At 35.5% G+C, this 26,146-nt stretch overlaps 2 protein-coding genes and 1 long non-coding RNA gene across 11 annotated transcripts in view; 1 reads left to right on the top strand and 2 right to left on the bottom strand.

Annotated features, from left to right (window-relative positions):
- LOC127871207 (uncharacterized) overlaps positions 1-26,146 on the bottom strand; it is a 617,936-nt gene that overhangs the window by 350,810 nt on the left and 240,980 nt on the right. For 2 of the 6 annotated variants that reach the window (XM_052413945.1, XM_052413947.1), the window contains exon 4: positions 21,004-21,069. The exons of 2 other annotated variants lie outside the window; for them this stretch is intronic. The gene's annotated coding sequence lies outside the window, so the exon portion shown is untranslated. Of the gene's footprint in view, positions 1-13,846; positions 14,292-14,866; positions 15,751-16,770; positions 16,918-21,003; positions 21,070-26,146 lie in introns of those variants that run through there. 2 more of the 6 variants (XM_052413946.1, XM_052413949.1) reach the window with 2 other exon arrangements.
- Positions 1-26,146, top strand: part of LOC127871217 (uncharacterized) — a 229,608-nt gene that overhangs the window by 63,266 nt on the left and 140,196 nt on the right. The window lies entirely within an intron of this gene.
- LOC127871212 (uncharacterized) lies at positions 734-10,994 on the bottom strand. Of its 4 annotated transcripts, XR_008045217.1 has the most exons (6): positions 10,132-10,994; positions 9,566-9,704; positions 8,725-8,947; positions 7,131-7,254; positions 5,927-6,166; positions 741-812 (listed from the first exon to the last, which is right to left on the bottom strand). XR_008045217.1 is itself a non-coding variant. In XM_052413959.1 (4 exons), the coding sequence occupies exons 2-4, from the start codon at positions 7,205-7,207 to the stop codon at positions 743-745; spliced, it is 387 nt and encodes a 128-aa protein (XP_052269919.1). In that variant the 5' UTR covers positions 7,208-7,254; positions 8,725-8,970; the 3' UTR covers positions 734-742. The 4 variants fall into 4 exon arrangements, 1 of the variants encoding a protein (XP_052269919.1); XR_008045218.1 differs by lacking the exons at positions 9,566-9,704; positions 10,132-10,994 and adding an exon at positions 9,457-9,479 and having other exon boundaries at positions 747-812; XR_008045216.1 differs by lacking the exon at positions 9,566-9,704 and having other exon boundaries at positions 749-812; positions 10,132-10,821.

Here is a 26,146-nt window from a genome sequence, read left to right as displayed (position 1 = left end):
ACTCAAGATTCTTGTTTAAAAAGTGACTATAATGCGCAAACTGATTGTATTGTATACAGACACAAAGACAGGCAAATCAAAATAGAAGCGTCCATGAATATTTCTTAACCATTTCTTTTAACTGGCACGTCTTACTATATTACTGGAAAAAACAATACTGTAGTTTGTCTTATTTCATGTAAAAAGCCGATAAATGTTTGAAAATTTATTCAAGTTAACAATATTAGTTAAACAACTTTGCTTAAGTTTTAAATCAATGTAATAAAAAATATGTTTATGTTCTATGTTTTACCAACATCTGGATCAAACTTTCGAATACAGACAAAGTAGCAACACAGGCTTGCACTCTTTTGAACTTAAAATAATACTTTACATAATCACTTTAAACAAGTAATCTTCACTTGATTATAATTAACTATATATATCACAAAAACATATAAAAGCAAATCACTTAAAGCGTCATAAATCCCACAAGACATGAACTATAGTTTTCTCTTTACACACAGCTTGGCTGGTCACATGACACAACATAGCTGGCCACATTAGTTTATTGCTGGTCACAGGGCTTGTACTTCTTTGTCATTCTGCGATGTTAGTCTGCACCATGCCACTGGGTTTCGACCTATCCCAAAATTCTAAGGTGAGGGCTTCTATTTAAGTGTTCAGAATGGACAGCAAGGCTTTAAAACAGCCAATGCAGGCACTTAGGGACTAGCATGTGTTATGTTTATCACTAAGCATCCTAGGTTTGAATAACTGCTGCAACAGACTGTCTTTCTGATTGGACGGTTTGGATATTTTTCAATTGGCGTCTGAAAGAAAGGAAGACACGTTATTGCAAATTTCAGTCTATCTTTTCGTTTTGTTACCAATAAAAGCAGGAGATTATGAAAAGTTCTGCCATAGCGTGGTATCCCTTGTTATAAGGCTATAACTGGTAATAAATAACAAGAGCACCGCATAAAGGGTGCCACGCTCGGCTGCGGGTGCAGTTTTGAATAAATGAAAGCTTGTCAGATTATTTTTTTTAGGTCACAGTGACCTTAACCTTTGACGTAGTGACCCAAAAATGGGTGTGGCATGTAGAACTCATCAAGGTGCATCTACATATGAAGTTTCAAAGTTGTAGATTGAAGACTTTGATTTTAGAGCCAATGTTCAAAGATTGACAAAATGTCAAGGTTTTAGCACGACCCGAACGGCAGACGACACGACGGCGGACACAACGAGCTGGCTATGACAATACCTCGGATTCTCCGAAAACAGCCGAGCTAATACTACATAGTTTAGGAGAATAATAAGATTAAATTATAGATATTTAAATGTTTGTGTCTTTGTTTACCTCTTTATTCTAAATACCTTAAAGTCAAACCATCAATTTGGCAATTTTGGATGGAATATCGGAAAAAGATAATTTTTGCTGTAAGAAACAATATTACATATTATCAAAAGAATTTCTGAGAAAACTCTTACGTCCTAAATGAAGTAGGAACAAGGTTTTAAACCATGGTCACGAATGACCCAACATTCCACTTTTGTCTTGAAACTCCATTAACCTCAAAAGAAACAAAACACAAAGATCAAAGAGTGCAAGTTCAACAGCTGGTTTATATGTTTGGAGAGTTTTATCAACTGCAGAATTAGTATCCTTTTTTAAGTTAAGCTTGAGACAAAAATTAAGACAACAAGAATGACATATGGCGAAACAAAGGGAAATCTATATGACTCCACCCTCCTCTGTATGTTGGGCCATAACAATAGCCTGAGTTTGTCTTGCAAACTCACCCAAGGTTCAAGCTCCACAACGTTCATAGACTGTGGGTCCTGCACCATGGAGATACTGGATTCCTGTGAGAATGACCTTTGCTGGCTCGAGTTCTGCGATAGTAACTGCTTCCAAACCAAACTCAATGCCATGCAATCCATGTTTACTGGAAAAAAGTCAGTTGAGAAAAGGAACAAATAGTTTAAAAGAAAATACAATCATTTTTTGGACAAATGTACATGGCCGATGTTATGGTTCCACCCAGTAAACAGACTCGAGTGTCTCAGAGATTCATAGGCTTTCACATACAAGTAAGCGAGCTTAAATAAACAGATATCATCAAAACCAATCTTCTAGCAATTAAATTTGGAGTTGGAAAATTACTAGAAATTGTGTAGTCATTCCATGCAACCAAGCTTAAATAAACAATATTTGATGATTTTGGTGATAGAAAAAAACAAGTTCACGAGTTTATAAAACTATGATTGACAACAAGTATTTAATCAATCATCAAAAGCAACAAACTTTCTTTTTATTTGAATACGCAAGCAAAGCTTAAACTTCTTATACATGTGTATTGTGACATCATTAAAGTGTGTGTTCAAAAGTCAAACATTTTTTTTCTCCATAAGTATGATTGGAATAAAGCGTCATCCAGCTTCATAATTTGTGCATCTTCATCACTAATTGAGTTTTGTTGATATTTTATGATGGCGCATGTGTAGATATTCTACACACATTTTCATTTGTCAAGGAAAGTAACTGACACTGTTTGGCTGACGATGTTGAACGAAAACCATTGCTTTTATTAATATATTTTTACTGCATTAAACATGCAAAGTCTGATATCTTTCACAGATATTGAGGTTTCTCTCAACAAAAACATTCTTCATTCAACTGAAAACTTTTTTAATAAGGTTTGAACTAAAAACACATATATACCAATTTTAAGTAAAGCTGTTAAAAATTTCTTTGTATTTCTTTGTCTCACTTCCTCATTGTAGTCATAGATGCAATGTTCAGATGTTACCTCGTTTACTATTAATGACAGAATAATATTTAAAGGTATATGTTCATTAATATTTTCGTGTTCCATAGGCAATTCAGTTACAGTAAACATATAAACAATATTTAAAGGACATGTAATTTTTTTTCCTGATGTGATGTTGTGTAGTCATTTTGTAAGCTTCAAAAGATGAAACTGTAATTAAAAAGGAACTTGTTCATAATTGTTTAAATCAATTCTTTGAATATGTTATTGAAACGCAAAACATTCAGTGTATGGAATAATAAAAACAAGAGCTGTCTCCATAGGATGACATATGCCCCGATAAACGCTTTGATAGAAGTTATGAGCATTTTTTCGAAACCTAAACGCATTTTTTGAAACCTAAATACGGATCCTAAGTACAAGGTCAACGTCAAAGGGGTAAACATGTGTGTGCCTATGGAAAGGCCTTGTTCATATACACATGCATACCAAATATGAATGTTACATCACAAGCAATATAGAAGTTATGAGCATTTTTCGAAATCTAAACGAAAATTGTGACGGACAGACAGACGGATGGACAGTGTGATCACTATATGCACTCCTTCGGGGGCATAGAAAAGTATTAAACAAGAGCACTGCATAACAGGTGCCAACGCTTGGCTGTGGGTGCAGTTTTGAATAAATGAAAGCTTGTCAGAATTAGTTTTTTTTAGAGGTCACATTAACTTTGACCTGGTGACCTCAAAATAAAGCTTGTAGAACTCATCAAAGAGCATCTACATATGAAGTTTCAAAGTTGTAGGTGGAAGCACTTTGATTTTAGAGCAAAATGTCAAGGTTTTAGCACGATGCCGGCGAACGGAAGACAATAAGCTGGCTATGACAATACCTCGGGTTTTCTCCGAAAACAGCCGAGCTAAAAAAGAACAAAAAAGAAAATCACAAAACTTGCCTTCAAAGCTATTCAAAACTGAGATCTTAGAGATAAACAATCCCATGCATTAACATATCGGCTATTCAAACCTGTACAGTTGACCTTAATAACTGATAACTGCCTTTCGCAAATCAGAGGTACGAGATGAATGACCGTGGCAATAATTTCATGACTAATCACAGCCGCTGTTATATGGCTTGGCTAAAGGTCAAACCTATCATTTTCAGTTGTTTAGTCCAGCACTTTACAAACTGAATTAGCTAGCCCGGTTATGTCCATCATTGCATAATGCAATCATAAAAGTTGTGCTACATTTATGCATTTTGCGATACAATATGATTTGCCGTAAGTGAGGATAAAAGCATAAAGCAACCCAATATAACTAAAGCTCAGCATAACATAAGTATAAAAAGCATAAATACGCATTTGATTTAACAAAAACACCATTAAACATTTTGATTTCAAAATTCTTGAATAAAAATACGCACAAAAAGTAATCCAACTTTGATAATTTTGTCACTTTACAAAAAGTACATGTAAAATACATCAATATTTGATAGTCGTCATCCAACACTTGTCCAACATGTCAGGTTTTGAAGTGGCCAGTCAATGGCTTTTTAAAGAATATAATATTTCGATGAACTTGTGATCTACATCATTTTGACCTTTACTAAACCAATGTTTAGAAAAACTGTCAAAGTAATTTCGAATGAGGGAAACAGACCTTTGTGACTATCAAATAATTGTATAATCATACAAAAGTGTACTTTAATAATATGTTTCTCATTATTTGAATAATTTCTAATAAAAATAAAGTTTGCAATAACGAATTCCCAAAACCATAAACGATATTCTACAGAGGACAAAGGTTTGTTCTTGATAACGTATAAAACAATATTCACGTTTTCAATAAGGGATTAAATTCAAAACAGAAAGTGCCTTAGTGACTCCATTTTTTCCCTATGTGTCTAAGACCTTCAAACATTGGTGTAAAATGTGCAATTGTAAAAACATGAATTGATGATTTTTTTTTAAGAACAGAAATTTAAATCAGGGAGTAAAATATGAATTGCCATTAAAATTATCTGATATAATGCCTTTTTTCCAATATATTTACGTAAGTGAAATATGAAAATATGAAACTTTAGGTTGATAATTAGCTGTGGAGGCCAAAACTTGTGCAAGTGAATTTATATCTGAGATCAATATCTATTTAGATCTATATCTCTGTTACTGCAATGGATTATAATAATGTTAATTTGATATTAAGCTGCAATGGCTTACATTTTTGCAAGATTTGTTTTATGGGCGTTTTTGTTTGTGTCTAGAGAAATAAATATAAATTAAATCAAATGTATAACAAGGGACAAAATTGTCACAAAACCAGGTTTTCATTGTGAAAAAAAAATCTGATAAAGGGAGAAAACTCAAACTGAACTTTTGAAATGACCTCTATTTTTAGTCGTGGCGACCTTGACATTGGAGATATTGACGTGATTCTTTCGTGAGACACACCGTCCCATGATGGTGAACAAATGTGCCAAATGATTTTAAAATCTCACAATGAATGACATAGTTATGGCCAGGACAAGCTCATTTATGGCCATTTTTGACCTTTGAACTCAAAGTGTGACCTTGACCTTGGAGATATCGACGTAATTATTTTGCGCGACACACCGTCCAATGATGGTGAACAAATGTGCCAAATGATTTTAAAATCTGACTATGAACGACATAGTTATGGCTCGGACAAGCTCATTTATGGCCATTTTTGACCTTTGAACTCAAAGTGTGACCTTGACCTTGGAGATATCGACGTAATTATTTCGCGCGACACACCGTCCAATGATGGTGAACAAATGTGCCAAATGATTTTAAAATCTGACAATGAACAACATAGTTATGGCCCGGACAAGCTTATTCCGCCAGCCCGCCAGCCCGCCAGCCAGCCAGCCAGCCAGCCAGCCAGCCAGCCCGCCCGCATTCGCCAATCTAATAACCAGTTTTTTCCTTCGGAAAACCTGGTTAAAAAAAGTTTAGTATAAAAAAAGTTTATCTACTATTTGTATTGTGATATTTTAACAATGTCATGTAACAACAAGTTATACAGGTCAACATCGTGTTTAATGGACCAAGGCAAACAGTTAATTTAATAATCATTGTGTTATTTAAATATTGAAGACAAAAAGTTTGCACCAAGATCTTAATTTAAACAGACCATGTGCCATCTTACCTGTCTAACATTCCCATCTTGCCCAGACCACCAAAGCCCATGAGGCCTTGAACCTGACCCTGACGCAAAAGCAAGTACTGGGCGAGTTGTAGGACTTCATCGTCATAGAAACGGCTCTGTACAGAGAACAGACCTGCTGTTGCGCCAGCAGTGGAATGGATCCAGATGAGATATTGTGCTGCGACATAAGTAGTGGATTGGCTAAGCAACACAGCAAGCCGACTGGCTCTGAGAGGCAACCTAGACAGAAGAGTGGGAGCTTTTTAGTTCCAATGTGTACATGTATTAATTTAAAGCATTTATTGACAAACTTCAATACATGCCAAAATCTGTGAAAAGGTCCCTTTAATGATTTTTTTCCTGATTAAATTAAAGTTTTAAAGAATTCATATTTTTGTTGTTGCACTACTAATTTATTAGTTTTCAAGCATATGCATTAGTGTTTTCGATGCATTATGCAATACAATATATATGATATATACTGCTTTATAAAATTTGCAATTATATGTTTTGTATATATTGTTTTCTTAGTAACTTTATCAATATATCGTTGTTTCTTAAATGAATGAAGAGAGGGATTTCATTAGGCAGATACAACATTCAAAACAAGATGAGTTTGTGAAACACAATGTCCCCCTATATGACGTTTGACCTTGAAGGATGACCTTGACCTTGACATTTCACCACTCAAAATGTGCAGCTCCATGAGATACACATGCATGCCAAATATCAAGTTGCTATCTTCAATATTGCAAAAGTATTCATAAAATAAGCGATTTGGGCCACATATATTTGACCTTGAAGGATGACCTTGACCTTTCACCACTCAAAATGTGCAGCTCCATGAGATACACATGCATGCAAAATATCAAGTTGCTATCTTCAATATTGCAAAAGTATTCATAAAATGAGCGATTTTGGCCAAATATATTTGACCTCTGACCTTGAAGGATGACCTTGACCTTTCACCTCTCAAAATGTGCAGCTCCATGAGATACACATGCATGCCAAATATCAAGTTGCTATATTCAATATAGCAAAAGTTATTGCAAAATGTTAAAGTTGGCGCAAACAGACCAACCAACCAACAGACCAACCAACCAACAGACAGGGCAAAAACAATATGTCCCCCACTACTATAGTGGGGGACATAATTACAAGTAACGTTCTAAACTCCACTACACAATATTAAAACAAACCATACTGAGCAGACGTTGAAACGGCTAACTCCATCCCTGCTGCTGATTTATCTGTTGCTGAGTGATCAAGGTTTGGTTGCATGGATACTGCTGGTAGCTAAATATGAAGCGCTGGTTTGGGGCATCATGCTGTGAAAGAAAATAATCTACATTTACATGGCTTCTTATGTATCACGTACGGTCAAAGAGTGTAGCGTAAACCAAATATATACTAGTATTCACTACTCTGTATCACATCGTTCAGATTCAGTATGAAGCCCTGAAACAAATTTATGTTACCCAGTACATGTTTCATTTAACAGTATCAAACTTATAGCAAGGCAAAATTAGCTACACTGCATGACGTCATCATGTTTATTTCCATGACGCCATTTAGTTTAAACCTATTTACTTTAGCTCGATTGCATCGAAAGCCTTAGGCTTATATAAACGCTCTCGAGTCCGTTTCCTGGGCCTAGAACCAGTACTTGGTGTCTTTGGGGGAGATCTAAAGAACGCTCCCACAGTGGGGATCGAACCTGTGACCTCCCAGTTGCTATGCGGACACCATATCTATTACACCACGGCAACCTTATGACGCCATTTAACAACTCTAGAAGATGTAAAACTTGAGTATTAGTACTATTAATTTAAAAAATGTTGTCATTAGCTACCGGTACTTTACAATAATCACATGCAAAGACAAAAAGCATCATATTAATTATTTGAATCATGTGCTTTAGTTCAAGGGCACATTACCTTGCAACAAGTAGTGTGACATAGACAAAATGTAAGTATTGCACTTCCAGGTAGTATGAACAACATACATAGAAAGTTTCATGTTGATATGCAAAAAACTAAATGATCAGTTCAGGACACGAGTACACATAAATTTACAAAGATGTTTCTGAACCAAGGTTTGTCTAAATTTAAGGGCACAAAACTTATATAATATTACAACCTATGAAAACAATGCCTTGAACTTTTACATGGTATAAACAACGTATAAATAAATATTCATGTTAAAAGGCGGAAAACTACGCGACACAAAGTACACATGCACAATGTGGCAGGCATACATACCGACCGACAGATTGATTCAAATATACCCTTGCAAACCAACCCACGCAAACTTACTTTGAGGAGTATATTGGTTTCAGAATATTAGTTATGCAGTTTCAAACTGCCACTCTTCGATATGATACAGGGTATGTTACTTTATATTGGGCACAAAGCATAGCTTGGCCAATCAAAACCTTTATCTGTGAGAAAACCATCTACACTTTATGGTGATGAGACAAACTATTATAAATTTTAAAAAAATCCCCTGACCTACCAACCAACTGACAGAGTGACTCCAATATACCAAGGGTTGTCATTAGTAATTGGTTGCAAATCGAATTCTTTGTTTCAAATCATTATGGAACCTGACCTTACTTTCTTTATCTCTCATACCAATCACTATTACTAGTATTACTATGAACAGCAATGGGTTGTTTCACATACAAGCCTGCTAGACCCTAACCAAATTGCTAAGTTTTATATGATAATCGCTTGTTTCAAACGCTAATGACAATCTTGGATTGTGAGGGGTTAATAATTGTAAATTGACGTTCCCACCTGATATGCCATGTTGATCTACTGCTATTGGGAAGAGCCCAACAAGAGCTGTTGTCCAGGGGCATCATGACAACACCTTGGGGCTAACGAGGCTTGTGCTAGGGGGCGGCCGGTGGACATCTTCGCGAGATTGGAACCAGGTTGATATTGGGCCTAGGTTCCTATTCCTCCTAAAAATCATGTTCTACGCACTGGCTCTGTTCATTAGCTCTGCGAGGTATTCCTGGAATGGAACCATGTTGATTGCCGCGTTGTCAAATAATTGAAGAGCTACAAAGGAATACATTTGAGCATAGAGGTGAGATTTAAGACCAACCTCATAGGAAGAGTGCTTTAAATACTTTACCCAACTTACCATATTGAAAAAACTGAAATTTGCAAAAATGTAAATGTTCATAAATAGTTGTATCTTTGCATTACAAATTAAATACTTGCACATATTTGAAATAGGTAAAGTTTAATTTGAGGGTGGTACACAACATTTAAATTAAAATCAGAAGTAGATTTTCCCGTCCGTTTATCAAGTATATATGGTATAACATCATTATAAAGCATGTGAAAAGTTGTAATTAACCAGTCAATAAACAAATAATTCACCAAAGGTCTGTGTATCAATATAAGTATTAACAATTACTACACATTTCATTTAATCCAGTTTATTAAGCACGATTCTAAAACAACCTAAGGTTTATGGAGACACTTTTGAGCCTGTTTTCTGGCTAGAAGGATTACTTTATGTCTTTGGAGGACTCCTTATAAGAATGCTCCAAGAGTGAGGATCCAAGCCTGACCTCCCAGTCGCTAGGAAGACAACATGTCTACTATGTCACTACAATATTACATTTGAAAGCCTTGTACAGGGATAGGCTATTGATGCTGAAGCAGCTATTTGTTCTTATTGGGTCTTATCCTGTGGCTTTCTTTCTTCCTTGATCATGATCAAATTTTGGGCACTCTTGTTGTAAGCAAGACAACTAGACCTTTAAACATTGAAGCAAAAGTTTAGTATTTTTGTTAGTCAAATTCATTGCTTTACAAGTATTTAAAAAAACTGTTTAATTATATATTCATTAAAAATGCAACAATGTTAAATATCAAAAAACAAAGTACATGTTTATGACATGATATTTTGTGGATTTGTTGACTCAGAAATATTTGGTACATCCTAAATTACTGGATTAAATAATAATTAATATAGGTTTTAGACATAATGTTTGTTGATAATTTTATTTCATTTTTGAGCAGATCTACAAATATCAACAAATATTACAGATCAAGAATCAATAATGGCTGTACAGTATCAATTTAAATACTCCCAGGGGGGTGATCGTATCCAGAACCTAATTGCTTAGTATACACCACATTAAATACATAACTGCCACCAATTATGCATGAGAAAAGACTCACCTGTTGAGATATAGGGCCACATTGGATTTGGGGAACATGGTCCTCTAAGCTTGAACTGGCAAAGGTATGACCCCTGGAAACAAAACAAGACATCTATTTCAAAACATGTATTCCAAAACATGATACCAGTATATATCACCTTAACAAGAGCCGTCTCAAAGACAGCAAAAGCTTCACTACATGTATTCTCCAGCTTTGATAGAATAATGTATGTTTTCTGTCAGTCAACTTATATAAAATTACAACAAGGGCTGTTTGTAAAACATGCATGCCCCCATATGGGATGTCAGTTGTAGTGGCAGCCATTGTGTGAATACGTTTTTTGTCACTGTGATCTTGACCTTTGACCTAGTGACCTGAAAATCAATAGGGGTCATTTGCCAGCCATGATCAATGTACCTATGAAGTTTCATGATCCTAGGCCTAATAATTCTTAAGTTATCATCAGGAAACCATTTTACTGTTTTGAGTCACTGTGACCTTGACCTTTGACCTAGTGACCTGAAAATTTATAGGGGTCATCTGCCAGTCATGATCAATGTACCTATGAAGTTTCATGATCCTAGGCGTAAGAAGTCTTGAGTTATCATCCGGAAACCATTTTACTATTTCGAGTCACTGTGACCTTAACCTTTGACCTAGTGACCTGAAAATCAATAGGGGTCATCTGCCAGTCATGAGCAATTGTAACGGTCAGGGTTACAGAAGCTGTGATAACCCAGCGCAATAACCCCTCCAGAACCAGATACAAATAAACGTGAACAATAAATCAATTTATTTACAACATTAAAATAAACTATTTACAGTATGATATGACTATGAAAAGAAATAAACAACAAAGTATGAACGTTAATGGCCAGTTAACGTAGTCACACTGTAGATGGTAGATGTAGTGGTGGAGCACTATTGAGTGTCACAACCTGAACCTATGTCCAGTCGTCAAATAAGTTTTATAAAAATGACATTGAATAAAAAAATGTGGCTGTTTGTTCCTTCTATTCAAGGGATATTTTTGTCATATATAAGGGAAAAACAAAACAAACGTTTGGCTTAAAGGCTTATTTTCAGCCAAAAAACCAGACACAACTTAATAATGATTTATGTCAACTGTTACCTATGGTATTTACCCAGTTTGACCAATTTCAAACAAGCAATTCCCAATGGATGCCTTTCCCCAAAAGGTCAGAAGAATTATTGAAAAACTGACGTTTATGCAGCCCGCAGAGGTTAATCACTGAAAACACTTCCCTCTTTTATGGATTTTTTTGCATAAGTGATGTTTCTTCTCAACAAAAAAAAAAATTTAAGCATATCTGGGAAGAAACTTAACGAACATGCATTAAACACCATTTTCCAAGACCATGAATCAATAATACCCAATAAGCGAGTATTTGTTTGAGAAAGTTGGGATTGTCATTAACATTCACTTAGACGATGTTTGTCTTGTTGGCTAATAATGTTTACTAAAACGGCAATGGAAAGTAAACTAAAACTAGAGTTATATTAGTGACAAGTGAATATGCCTTAAAGGTCATGTTGCTGTACTGTTGCTGTTGGGAAAGAGATGTTCAGAGAGCAATGAGACCACGGTTGCATCATGAACCTGCCCCCCACGGCTACGGCTGCTTTTTGGGCACAGATTGGTACTAGTTTGACATTTGGCCTGGAATCCCAAACGGTCATGTTTAACGCAGTCAAACTGTTTATTAGTTTGGTGAGGTTTTCAAGGAAGGGTGCCTTGTTCATTGACATGTTGTCCAATGAAATAGTCACCAATGACATACAATTAGACAAAGGAACAAAACACAACAAAGCACTACAAAGTTTATCCATGTGAGCAGTACACTCAAATGCATATGCACAGTCGAGAAAATTAAGCCTACTTGCAGAAATTCTGATTGCTTTTAAGCATAGAAAAGACCCAACTTTTCAGACAGTTTATACACCAATGAAACGAAGGACAAGAATGCCGACAAACTTCAACTGTTTAAAGGCTGTGTTACATTTAAGTGCAAAGGCAGACACGGTTGATTTGCCAATTTTACCTTCATTCCAGGACCATATTTTTGAGCTGCTACAGACAATCTGGCTGGTGACTATAAAACTTGTCATGATATGAGCCGCGTTATGGGAAAACTGGGCTTAATGCATGTGCTTAGTGTCATCCAAGATTAGCCTGTGGTGTTTACAAAAACATTTATATAAGGTCATCACAAAAGATAATGTTTGTTGGCAAAATATAAGGCTCATTCTGGGAAAAATTGGCTTAATGCATCTGCATAAAGTGTCATCCCAGATTAGCCTGTGCAGTCAACACATGCTAATCAAGGACGACATATTCTGCGTTTTTTGTATTTTAAGTTTAAAGGAAGGTTTTTCTTAGCAAAAATCCAGTCTATGCAGAAAGTTTCATCCCTGATTAGCCTGTGTGTCATGGACACATATCCATACATACCACCCATACACAGGAAGTGACCCCATGCGTTCAGGCCAGGCTTAGGAGAGAGAGCCTGTTGTTCAGCTGTGCACCAATCTGTAATTGTACGGGGTCCTGTAGGAAACAGCTAAAAAGTACTGGAATTTTATCTTTTTTTTTAATTGATCCTACACACACAAAAATGCATTTTAGTCAAAGTAGTGTGGTCATTAAGTTAACCTTTTCCTGGCCTTACTGAGTACATATACTTATGCCAGTAACAGACAATTGCCGTACTAGAATCAGAGAGAGAATGGCCATAGAAATTATTTCATGACCATTAAATTATTAAATTAACAAGTTATGAGGCTGACTCAATCCGAAAGAAAAATATGGCTTTTTTTCTTCAAAATACTTAGAAGAAAACAACATCTAGTCAAACAATAATTTGTAACCATTGTTACATAGAATATCCCCCAATGCCACAAGTCTATGAAGCATGAGGTTATATAATGTCTAAGTTTTGTAATTTTTAGAGTATTATGATACAAAATGTACATGCACAACCACGTATGAGATTAAACAATACCTGAAAGTTTGAATGCTTAACGTTGAATTGTAAGTGAACGCCCACAGACATATGAAAAGAGAGACAGACGTCTGTCCAAGGTGATTCCTATATACCCCAATTAGCCGGGGGCAATAATTAATTAATATCTTCACTTCATATTCTCACTCCAGGGGCATATTTGTAAACTGAAAACCTGGACAGGTGATTAATTTCAATTTATGTAAAAATATATTAAATTTTGTTACCTAATAATAAATGAAATGCAGATAAAAAAATTTTAAATGTTGACTGCATTTCAATAATTGTTTTATTTAAATAAAACATCAGTATTTTGTATAATTTATGCAAGGGGTTAATATACAAGTGAAAACAAACAAAAAAGTATGAAAATATGCCCTTACCCCCTATGGTTAAAACTGATATCAAATCAATTCTAATATGCATTTTATTAACTCAGTTTGAACAGTCAAAAACTGCAAAATTCCTGATTGGTAATAAGAACTTTTCTCCAAAAAGGTCAGTAAAGCTGATGTAATGTGAACTAAATGTGCAACTCTAAAGTCTTTAAAAACTGGGCTAAATGCATAAGTGTAGAGTTGTTCCAGATTTGCATGTACAGTCTGCACAAGCTAATCAGCCACGACACTTTCAGCTTTTATGGAATTCTTTGTTTTAAGGTACATTCGGAAAGTGTGGTCACAAATTAGCTTGGACAATCTTAACACGCTTTCGTGGGTAAAACACTTTAGGCACATGCATTAAGCCCTGTTTTCCCAGAGTGCAGCTGAAATACTTCCTGTTTTTGTTGCTGCTGCTGCTGCGACAGGGCCATAGACAGAGATTGTGTGAGTCTTGACGCCAAAGTCACCGCCCTGAACAGGGACTGTAGGCCAACACTGCTCCTCAGGCACAATATTAGAGAGCAACATATGGAGGTCAGTCACGTTAACAGACGAGTCACTCAGCGTCTGCTCTATCTGTGGATCAGATTGTTTCACCTCGAGCGACTCATCGGGACAGGAGTGGAACTCACCAAGGCTCAGCTATTGGAAGTGCTGATGTAGCCGCCTTGCGAGAAGATGTTCATAAGTGACGTGCTGAATTTCTTAAGCGAGTTTTAGTATATGTGCGAAATGATTCAACGATGTTCGTCTTGTTGGCTTATAATTTTATCTGAAAAGGAAATGGAACGTTAACCATAAAAAGTGTTTTTAGTGACAAATGAATAAGCCTTGAATATGAATACTGCTACACCTTTCTTAACATCTAAAATGTGTTTTTACCGCAAGTTATCACTCACAATAGCATTGTAATAATGAATAACATGCACACACTTATTAAATTGAAATGTTTGGGGCTTAAAACAGCAAGGAATACATGGAAAAGTACAGTATGTAGCAAGGTGTCATAATTATATATATATATTTTTTGAAACCGGCATAACTTCAGAAATTTAAATGTGAGACTATGCCACTTTAAATGTCACTGTGACACAATACAACTGTTTCTTAACAAATACTTAAAAAAACTATAATTAGTGCTATAAATATTAATTTCACTTATGACAATGTTAAACTTAAACGTGTTGGAACCTATTAAATATAAATATTTTTTTTTCAAGCAAATCTTTAGTTGGGAACTTAAGACAGTAATTATGGGAAAAATATGGAATAGACTTTTTGATATTAGGAATGGTGCTGAATTTTTGCCCCAACTTTTACAAAGTAAATAACACTGTAAGGTCTCACCTGAAGCTTAAGAAGCAGAGATGACCTTCGAGCCTCGCTGATAACGCTAAATGCTGAGTTTGCGTTCTAACTAACGTTGGGTTGAGAGTCGAAGAGCAAACTGGATGACACATCAAAACTGCTGTCATTTTTCAACGCCTTCTTTATCGTCGAATCAATGTGAGGCTGAAGTGGTTAGTAACACACTCTGATGGGTTCACCTTTAGCACCTTGTTGCAGATGGAATTCCCACCTGAGGCATGCCCCAGGGATGTACCATGCTTGACTCTTCACAACGAAGTTGGTACTGCCTTTCTTTGTTAGCAACTGCGTCAAAAATAAATGCATTCTCTTTGGACAGTTTGGACACCTGAGAGGACAAACCTGGACTGTCCCTTAAGTTTAGACCATCCAGGAGTATCCCCGGTGGAAAGCTTACGCTTCTGACTTAAACTCTTCAAACATTCCCGTGATTTTCTCCTGTTCCTTGCTGCAGGTCTGTTTGTCCCAAAAAGAATGGAATGAGTTATCCAGCTTTGTATTTTTTCGTAATATTCAATTTAATGTCAAACAGCGAGAGCTGACTGTTAGTGTTACCATAACTGCTGCAATAACTTCTTATGTCTGTAACACTTCTACCACCTCCGGCACTTGAGTCTATCAAACCAATCAGGGCTCAAGTGCAGACTCAACACGGACATTGCGCTTGTTGAGAAAAATGTGCAAACACTCTATGTGCTCAGAAATTGCTATGGGATGGAATTGTTAAACAATGCTGACTCTTTGATGCCGGAGGTCAAATGGGAGGAGCTAGGGGTCAGGGGAGGGGTCGTGCTGGACTGGGGCTCCAGCGGGCCCGACTTGTGATGTTGCCGTATCAACTCTATATCAAGGCTGGTGCTCTTCTGAAAACATAGGTAATATGAACTAGTAAAACAGGTTTATATTACAATCTATAACAAAATATGCCTCTTGATAGGATGTGAAGGATTTCAGCGGCAAAACTTCAGTCTCATGAGTTTTGAATCTGGAATTTCACTGGTTCCTTGTCTGAAATAGCATGACATTTGATTCAGTCAAACCATTTGGTACTCAAACATCTAAATTGTTGGTCAATACTATATTAACCTGTTAATTCATAATTTATATTTTTAACTTGCAGATTGCAGATGTAATTTTAAAAACCAATATGCATCTCATTAATATTATAAGGTGTTTTCCCAGATTAGCAAGTCCACATGATCAGGGAGGACAATGTCCGACTAGACTGGATTTTCATAAAGAGGAGACTTCCTTTCAAAGAAAGATAACTTTAAAGAGGAAAGTTTTGTCCCTGATTATCCTGAGCGGACTGCACAGGCTAATCTGGGACAACAATTTAAGCACATGTGTTTAGCCCTATTTTCTCAGAGCGCGGCTTATTTAGCTTTTTAGCCACTTCTTTCCTGCATAACAATAAAAATATCAGGGAACATCAACTTGTTAAAACTCTAATATGTTTAAATGGTACTCGTTCTATTAAGAACTTTTCTTTTATAATGCCCTCACTGATGTTTTACTGTACATTTATGTTTCAATAAATTGGAGGCAAAAAGTTAACATTAATGTCTTCTCAAAGTTAAAAAAACACAAACAAAATTTTACCATGCCAGATCCTTGATTGTTAAAATCTGATTAAATTCACAAAAGAAAAACATTCAAAAGTAAATTAATATGTAACGAAAGTTGAAGACAAAATTAGACCGCAACTAAAGAGAAACAACTCACTGCTGATGCAAATCTTCAGTTACTTCCTTTGTTATTGTAGGCTAAATAAATAAAAAGCAACTTAAGGAAACAACTCACTGCTGGTGCAAATCTTCAGTTTTCTTCCTTTTTATTGTCCGTTAAATTAATTAAACAGCAATTAAAGGGGAACAACTCACTGCAGGTGCAGATCTTCAGTTCTCTCCCTTGTTAGTGTCGGCTAAAATGCAATCCCCAGACATGGAACGGCCACATACTCCGACATCACTGGACTTTGATACGGTCGAGCCTTTCACCAGACAGTTGTATTCTTTGCTGAGCAGTAGCTGTAACATGGAGCAAACCAATATGGAATATGGAAGCCCAGTTAGTCTTTTGAACTAGAACGTTAGTAATACACCAGCAATATTTTTTCCCAATTGTTTAAAGTACCTGAACCACACCAATTGGGAATAATAAGCGTGATAATACCTGACAACTGGACAATTTGCAGTGTGAAATAATCTTCAAATTGGGAATTATGGGTCTTTTTAATTTCATGGAACTTAATTTCACAAATCCATCAACATATTCTTTTACATGTGTTTTTAGTGAAATGTTCAATTTCAGTGCTCATTTTATTAGTCCAATAGCATATAAGAAGATGCCTTTTACATGTACTTAAAAAAGAAGAAAACACATGACTGTTCACATACACCTGGGAGTAAAATTCTAAGTAAAAGGCCACTTAACATGAACAACTACCAGCTAACACAACTAGTTTGCCCGTACTGTGAAGATGCCCAAAACTCCACATTTTCACAGTAACTAATACCATGGCACCGGTTTTTCCAAGTAATTTGCAAACATTAATTTGGTTTCATATGTTCAGTTGAGGAAAAATAAATGTTTCAGTTTAAAAATAACCAAAATCCCACAAACACAAATCAAATCACAGGGCTTGTTTTGTGTCATCCTTGTGAAGGGGCTGTGGCCCCCTCAGTATGTGAAAAAATGAGTCGCAAACTTTTCAAAATTGTGAACAAATGAGTCACAAACTGTTCAAAATTGTCAAAAAATGAGTGGCAAACTTTTCAAAATTATGAACAAATGAGTCATGAATTGTTCAAAATTGTCAAAAAATGAGTCGCAAACTTTTTACAATTGTGAAAATTTGAGTCACAAACTTTTTAAATTGTGAACATTTGAGTCGTCAAATTATCAAATTTGTGGTAAAAAACAGCCATTACGTAAGAAAGAAAAAAAGCTCTAAATGTTCATGTCCCTTCCAGACAAAAAAACGTGCTGACTGACACAAAAAATTGGGTCCCCATCAATCAGATATATGTTGACATAACATTTTGGAGTTTTCAAAAAATTACTTTTTTCTGGACACGTAAATTCATGGATTTCTGATTCTGGTGTTATGTGTTTGAATTGAATTCATGCATCAGTAAACCCACAAATTCAACGACAATTAATGTCCCACAAATAATAACTATTTTACAGTTTATAAAGTGTTTGCAATGCTTTATTTTATTTTATTTCTACTATACATCAATAGCTTCTCTACATACGTTTTTATTGTATTCTTGCATTTTTTCTTCTTTCTTTATTTAAATAAATTAAGATTTCACAATCTAATAAGACTATGTTTACTAGCTTGACTACCCATTTACAGTAAGTAATAAAAATCTCATACATTCCTAAGATAAGTATCGTTCAACAATTGTTTTTAATTTGCATGTACATGTACATCATTGTCTCATATTTGTTCTTATCAGAATTTATAAATACCCCTCTACAACAGATTTGAAGCAGACTTAACTTAAGCCCTGTTCTGGCAAAACTGGGCTTAATGCATGTGTATAGTGTTGTCCCAAATTAGCCCGTGCAGTCCTCACAGGCTTACCTGAGACGACGCTTTCCATCAAGACTTGATTTTTGTTTACAAGAAATCCCTTTTAACGAAAATTTCCTAAAAGCGTAAACTATCATACTTGATTAGTCTGTGTGCACACTGCTTAGGCTTACCAGTGGATTGCACTAACAATGCATTAAGCTCCATTTTCCAAAAACAATGCTCACATTATATCACCTTGTACAACTCTGTAACAGATTGTAGACTGTCTTGCTCTGAGAAAACAGGGCTTAATAAATGTTGCCCTAAGTGTCTCCCTAGATTAGCATGTGCAGCCACACAGGCTTATCATGGAATTTCTGCATAGATGGAATTTTGATTTAGAAAAAACTTCATTTAAATTAAAAACTCCATAAAAGGGGAATGTGTTGTCTGTGCGAACTGCACAGGCTAATCTGGGACAACACTTTACACACATGCATTAAGTCCTGTTTTCCCATAACATGCATCCTTACATTGTTGCCATTGCATGCATGAAAACTAACTCTAAAGCTTTTATTACACTGTTCTGGGAATGAGGCCGGGGTCCTTCTTATTGAGAACAAATGCATTCCATGGAATCATATTTATAAGCTTTATTAAATATCTCACAACTTTATAAAAACTCAAGGCCTTGTGAGGATGACAGAAATTCTCGGGGTGTTGTGTAACTGAGGTTCCTGTATGATAAGTTGGAAAGCATCGAGCTGAAGAAGAGTTTGAGTTATTGATCCTCAAGTAAAACAAGTCCTGCTGTAAACATGATATACACAATAAAAGACGCCATTTTATGTTTTGTTAAATCATATCATTCTTGTCAATTTCATCTTGTCAAAATTCCCCCTATTAATGCATGTGCTCAAATTCTTATCCCTTATAAGTCTGCGCAGTCTGCACACACTAATAGGGACAACACTTTCCTCTTCAAAGGTTTTTTTCGTTGAAAGGAAGTGTCCTTTTTACAAAAATCCAGTCTAGTCGTAAAGTGTCCTACCTGATAAGCTTATGTGGACTTGACATGCTTATCTGAGACGACAACAATTAATATTATTGATGAGCCGCATATTGGCTTATAAAATAACATCTCTGAAAGTTTAGTGAAAATTATCATTTTGAATTCACAGATTAGTATAACATTAGCCAACAATGTTTTAATACAAAATGGTTTAAGTATGCCCCCTTTCAAAGAAAAGGGGGCATATAGTGATCTGACTGTCCGTCTGTCTGTCTGTCCGTCTTTCCGTCACACTTTGCATTTAGGTTTCGAAAAATGCTCATAACTTCTATGTCCCTTGAGATATAACCTTCATATTTGGTATGCATGTGTATATGTACAAGGCCTTTCCATACGCACACAAATTTTTACCCCTGTGATCTTGACCTTGAACTTAGGGTCCGTGTTTAGGTTTCGAAATCTGCGTTTAGGTTTCAAAAAAACCTCATAACTTCTATGTCCCTTGAGATATAACATTCTTAATACACAGGTTACATTGTAAACCATTATTATTTCAGGGACATTATTTTGGTTGATTTTAAGGGTTCACTGATCCACAAATTTATCACACACAGAAAAGTAACTGACACAAATTCATCATTTATTTTTCTGAACTGAGAAATCCACAAAATAAACTAATGTGTCCGTAAAAGTCTTTTTGACCACGAAATTTCGGATGAATATATATATATATATATATATATGAGTTTACACTATACAAACAAGTAAAAAGGGTATTTTATCTTAAGTAAATTCATACTTTTCTTTTCCACCTCATCTTTTTTGCATTCTTAATACATAGGGAATACATAAGCAGGTCTTTTCCTTTTATGGGTATGTGAAACGGACCCATACGCAAAGCGTTTTTTCTTTCTTTAACAAGGGCTGTTTTGTAAAACATGCATGCCCCCAATATGGGCTGTCAGTTGTAGTGGCAGCCATGGTGTTTATATGTTTTTTGTCACTGTGACCTTGACCTTTGACTTAGTGACCTGAAAATCAATAGGGGTCATCTGCCAGTCATGATCAATGTATCTATGAAGTTTGATGATCCTAGGCTTAAGCATTCTGTAGTTATCATCCGGTAACCATTTGACTATTTCGAATCACTGTGGCCTTGACCTTTGACCTAGTGACCTGAAAATCAATAGGGGTCATCTGCCAGTCATGATCAATGTACCTATGAAGTTTCATGATCCTAGGCCTTAGCGTTCTTTAGTTATCATCAGGACACTATCTGGTGGACGGACAGAAGGACCGACATGTGCAAAACAATATACCCCCTCTTCTACAAATGGGGGGCATAATAAGTGCCTTATGATTAATATGTCTCAATTATATTTCAATAAGATCTAAAAAGAGTATATTACTAGCGTAATATGATTTTATTCTTTAAATTTAAGTTTTAGAAATAGTTATATTAAATTTGTTTTTCTGAAATCAATGGACTTTTCGCACACAAAAAATAAAAATCCCAAAATTGCATTTTTTCCCAAATTGGCCATGAAAAGGCCTGATAATTAAAAACGTCTTTGTTACCTTCTGTGTATTCAGGTCATCCTTGTCCACCACATCCTCAGCATCCTTGTCCTGACTCAGCAGCGACTGGAGCAGCAAAATAGCTTGATGTTTTTGTTGTATGTATATTTAGGATTCACACAAATTTATATAAATGTAATGAAAATCAATAACAAATGCTCAACAGCATAAAATGTGGCAAATTAATAAATCTCACATCAAGTGTTACCTTTCTGTAAACATTGCGTAAAATTCCAATATATGCGCCTCCAAAGATTACTTAAACAATATTTTATATAAAAAATATTCATCCATATACATTTCTTACATGGCATGGTGTTTATAGAAATGAAAGTCTAAAAATAGCCTTAGTTGCTATGTCCATGTGCATTTATGTACAAATATGAAATTTTCAGTTGAAATGCTTTGTTTTTTCATGCACAGTTTACAAGAACTAAATGTTAGGACCATAATGACACAAATGTTATGACACCATAACATAATATGCATTAGATCTAATGTTCCAACAAAAACCCTCACAGTGTGTAATTAGATAACAATATGTGTACATAAATTATTTGTATCTTAAACTACACACTTAATGTTGTATTGTAACATCACACACTACTATGTTTGTATGCTTAACAACACATGGTAATTGAAATACTAATTACAACAACTCATACATACATGTACACACTATTCCACTCTGAACACCAGGATGTCGTCGTCCCACCACTGTCCCACAATGATGGATGATGTGGTGCTGCTGTAGCAGACTGACCATGGTTGCCTCACTCCATCCTCCCCAGTAGCAAGATTAGCCAGCTTACTCTCTCCCTCCCAGCCCACCTGTAGTACAGTTTTGGACCATTGTCCACAGACCAGCACCTGGCCTGCAGGGGTCACATGTAGACCACATAGGCCACCTAGTGCTGGGTCTGTGTATGTAGCCAGGAGTGTGCCATCCCTGGCCAGGGTGAGAAGCTTCTGCTGCGGCCTGTAGCTGGAGATGTACAGCCTGTCTCCTGTGGGACTCACAGCACACCTGTCTACTACAAAACAGAGTAACATCAAGATATTGAATTACTGTCAATGTTAAATAATCTTATTAAACATACTGCAGTGATATTGTATTACGCATATGTTGTTATAAATAAGCCTTTACACATCTAAAATATATGCATAGATTCCAATAAAAAAATAGTTAAGAGTGACAATAAACTTCAGTATCAGTGTTATTGTGTAGAAGTTTGACATGTTGAAATGTGACTGAAGAAATATTGATGCGTTTTTATCTATTTTCTCACAAAACCAATAACAACCGCATAATGCTAAAATTAATTATTAAAATTATTACCTACCTTTGAACACTTCTTACAATCCAACCACAAGGCACAACAACTTAAATCTTTTAAGAGTACTTATTTATACAATGTTTTGAAATTTCTCAATTAATTGCATACATACGTTTGAAAACTTCTTAAAATCCAACTAAAGCTATTTAAAGAGTATCCATTTTATATAATTTGTTATTTGTTTATTTATAAAATATATTGCACTGTACAGTAATCTGACAACCACACAAATGCAAACAAGGTCAGAAAGTGTCTCTTTCCCAGGAACTCAGTTTCTATTTATAGACATGTCATGTAGTGACAGTCAAAGTACTTCATTACTCATGTTTATAAATCAATAATTCTGAAAACATGTATTATTTTGGCTACTGTAGCAATAAAATGGCACATATTCATTATAGAACAATTACTTTATATTATATCAGGGAGTTTCTGCTATGTAAAAATTGCCCTAAAAGGTACCCGATTCCAAACCAATATTGAACAAAAAAAATCCCAATTTCCATTGTTGTCTTTTTTTGTGTTTTTTTTTAAAGAAAGAAGTGTCTAATTAAGAAATAATTCGTGTACGTTATAGTTTGTTGTCGAATAACCCACGGCCGGAAGTTTAGATGCGTAGGGATTAAATCACGAGTGCGAAGCACGAGTGATTTGAAACCACGCATCTAAACTTCCGGCCGTGGGTTATTCGACAACAAACTATAACGTACACGAATTATTTCGATTCTAACACGATTTTTACTAAAGATTTATAGAATGTATCTTATTTTTCTTGCATACTATTTTATGTGAAGCTCCGCCCATAAAAATAGCTTTCGGCTGTTCTGTCGATCAGATCTCCGCCCTCAATAACAGCCAAACTGGATGGAAAAAAACCATTTCATTTCTCACGTTTGGTAAACTAAGAACAACAGCAACTTGCGTAAACTAACATGTTTTCACTAACGCCAGAGTGTTAAATCTACAAGAAAACAACTCCGATTCGAACTTCAGCCATTTTAGTATCGAAGCAGCAGACTAACACCGTGGGAAATTGGGTCAATTTTACGCAATCTGTTCATAGCGTAGTAGTTTGTCACGTGACTTTCATTCATAAAATACCGGATTATTACGCTGGTGGAAAATGTATCGGCATGTTTTGTTTTGTTTTGCTCAGCGCGTGCTTTCAGTGTATAAGCTCCGCCCATAAGTTATTGCAGAATAACCCACGCTTGATTTCCTTCTTTGTCTATAGAAAACAAGTCAAGTGCCGTGTTAGAATGCTTATTATATATGAATTTTATTCTATAATAACCTTACAAAGTATATAACTATAAATTATATGATTTTTTCCAAACTCCCAAGGTAAAGGCCTGATGTGGGACAATTTGGCATATATGAAATCATGCCACGAAAACCGCATGGATTAGAGCTATAAGCAGGCAAGATGCGATGCCAAACGGGAAGGTATCATTAGTGTATCGATATCTTATATGTCGATGTACATAAATATCGTATTTTTAGGAGTATTACACCATGTAGATGGCAAGCAGTATTATTATAAACATTTTATTTAGTATAAATCGGTAAAAAAAAAGAATTTGATTTAATATGGCCTCATTTTTTTTCTTTTTTTTTCTGTATTTATTTAAACCCTTGTGCGTATATTGATGTTGCAGATACACCAGGGTATGCTCTAATAATTGGTGGATAGAAATGGTCCAAACTCCATGAACAGGAACAAGGTGCCAACAAAATACCACGGGCAAAAGATCATTTCTATCTAGAAAGTAAAGACATGTAAATCTCAAATAAAGGTGATGAATTACCGTTTCAGCCTATCAACCCGTTTTAAATTATTTATACATCTCATGCTGTTATAGTATGTGAATATAATATAAACAAGTGCTGTTTGGAAAAAAATGCATGCCCTCCACATGGGCTGTCAATTGTAGTGGCAGCCATTGTGTGAATACGTTTTTTGTCAGTGACCTTGAACTTTGACCTAGTGACCTGAAAATTAATAGGGGTCATCTGCCAGTCATGATCAATGTACCTATGTAGTTTCATGATCCTAGGCCTTATTATTCTTGAGTTATCATCAGGAAACCATTTTACTGAGTCACTGTGACCTTGACCTATGACCTAGTGACCTGAAAATTAATAGGGGTCATCTGCCAGTCATTATCAATGTACCTATGAAGTGTAATGATCCTAGGCGTAAGTGTTCTTGAGTTATCATCCGGAAACCATTTTACAATTTCAAGTCACTGTGACTTTGACCTTTGATCTAGTGAGCTGTAAATCAATAGATTTTATCTGCCGGTCATTATCATTGTACCTGTGAAGATTCATGATCCTAGGCATAAGCATTCTTGAGTTATCATCCTGACACTATTTTACTGTTTCGAGTCACTGCACTGTGACCTTGACCTTTGACCTAGTGACCTGAAAATCAAAAGGGGTCATCTGCCAGTCATGATCAATGTTCCCATGAAGTTTCATGATCCTAGGCGTAAGTATTGTTGAGTTATCATCTGGAAACCATTTTACTGTTTTGAGTCACTGTGACCTTGACCTTTGACCTAGTGACCTGAAAATCAATACAGTTCATCTGCCAGTTATGATCAATGTACCTATGAAGTTTCATGATGCTAGGCCTAAGCATTCTTGAGTTATCATCCGGAAACCATTTTACTATTTCGAGTAACTGTGACCTTTACCTTTGTCCTAGTGACCTGAAAATCAATAGTGGTCATCTGCCAGTCATGATCGATGTACCTATGAAGTTTCATGATCCTAGGCATAAGCATTCTTGAGTCATCATCCGGAAACCATTTTACTATTTCAAGTCACTGTGACCTTGACCTTTGACCTAGTGACCTGAAAATCAATACGGGTCATCTGCCAGTTATGATCGATGTACCTATGAAGTTTCATGATCCTAGGCCTAAGCGTTCTTGAGTTATCATCCGGAAACCATCTGGTGGACAGACAGACAGACCAACATGTGCAAAACAATATACCCCCTCTTCTTCGAAGGGGGGCATAATCATATATGCAATCAAAGTTAATTAATTATAGACCGTGCATTTTTACTAAAACTTTTCATTACAAAATAGTGCAAAAAACAACAACAGTTAAAAAATGTATGTTCTATGACACTCAGATCATGCATATTTATACATGTATGTAGCAATATTATTCAATAACATTTGAAAACATCAGACCTTTATTTCTAGCTTATCACTTAGGCACTTGATTATTAGAATTTGAGTATGAAGTACCTCCTTTGAATATAAATTGTATTGTTATTTGCATTTAATCAGTATATTTGTGTGTTGTTGTATTTATATAAAAGAAACATGCATTTATATCTTGCTATTACTTTTTTATAGGTGTTTGAAACTGCTTATCAGTCATGATGACTCTTCAAGTCCACCAAGTTAGAGTAATTCCAGGGATCAGATTGAATGAATTCATGGGTTATGATATCAATATATATCGTCTCCAAAATTGGCTATTTGTTCTTTATAGGGTTTGGCATTTAAGTATATATTTATGTAGATATAATTTTAACTCAACAGTAACATGCCTCTAGTTCAAAGATTTTTAAGATTAACAACCACTTTTTGAATATGGACGTGAATGGTTTTTGTGAGAACAAAACATAAAATGCTTTATGTGGTAGGACTAGGAAATTAATATTTACTTTATTGAAAACCATTCAAATAAACATTAAGATTAATGTATGTATAAAAATAAACTTCTTCATTTTAGCTAGACTGCATCCAAAGCCTTAGGCTTATTGAGATACTCTCAAGTCT

This window comes from Dreissena polymorpha, chromosome 3 (assembly GCF_020536995.1).
Source record: "Dreissena polymorpha isolate Duluth1 chromosome 3, UMN_Dpol_1.0, whole genome shotgun sequence".
NCBI classification, from domain to species: domain Eukaryota; kingdom Metazoa; phylum Mollusca; class Bivalvia; order Myida; family Dreissenidae; genus Dreissena; species Dreissena polymorpha.
Note: the sequence above shows the minus strand (reverse complement) of the source record. Positions and strands in the feature narration are given on the sequence as shown.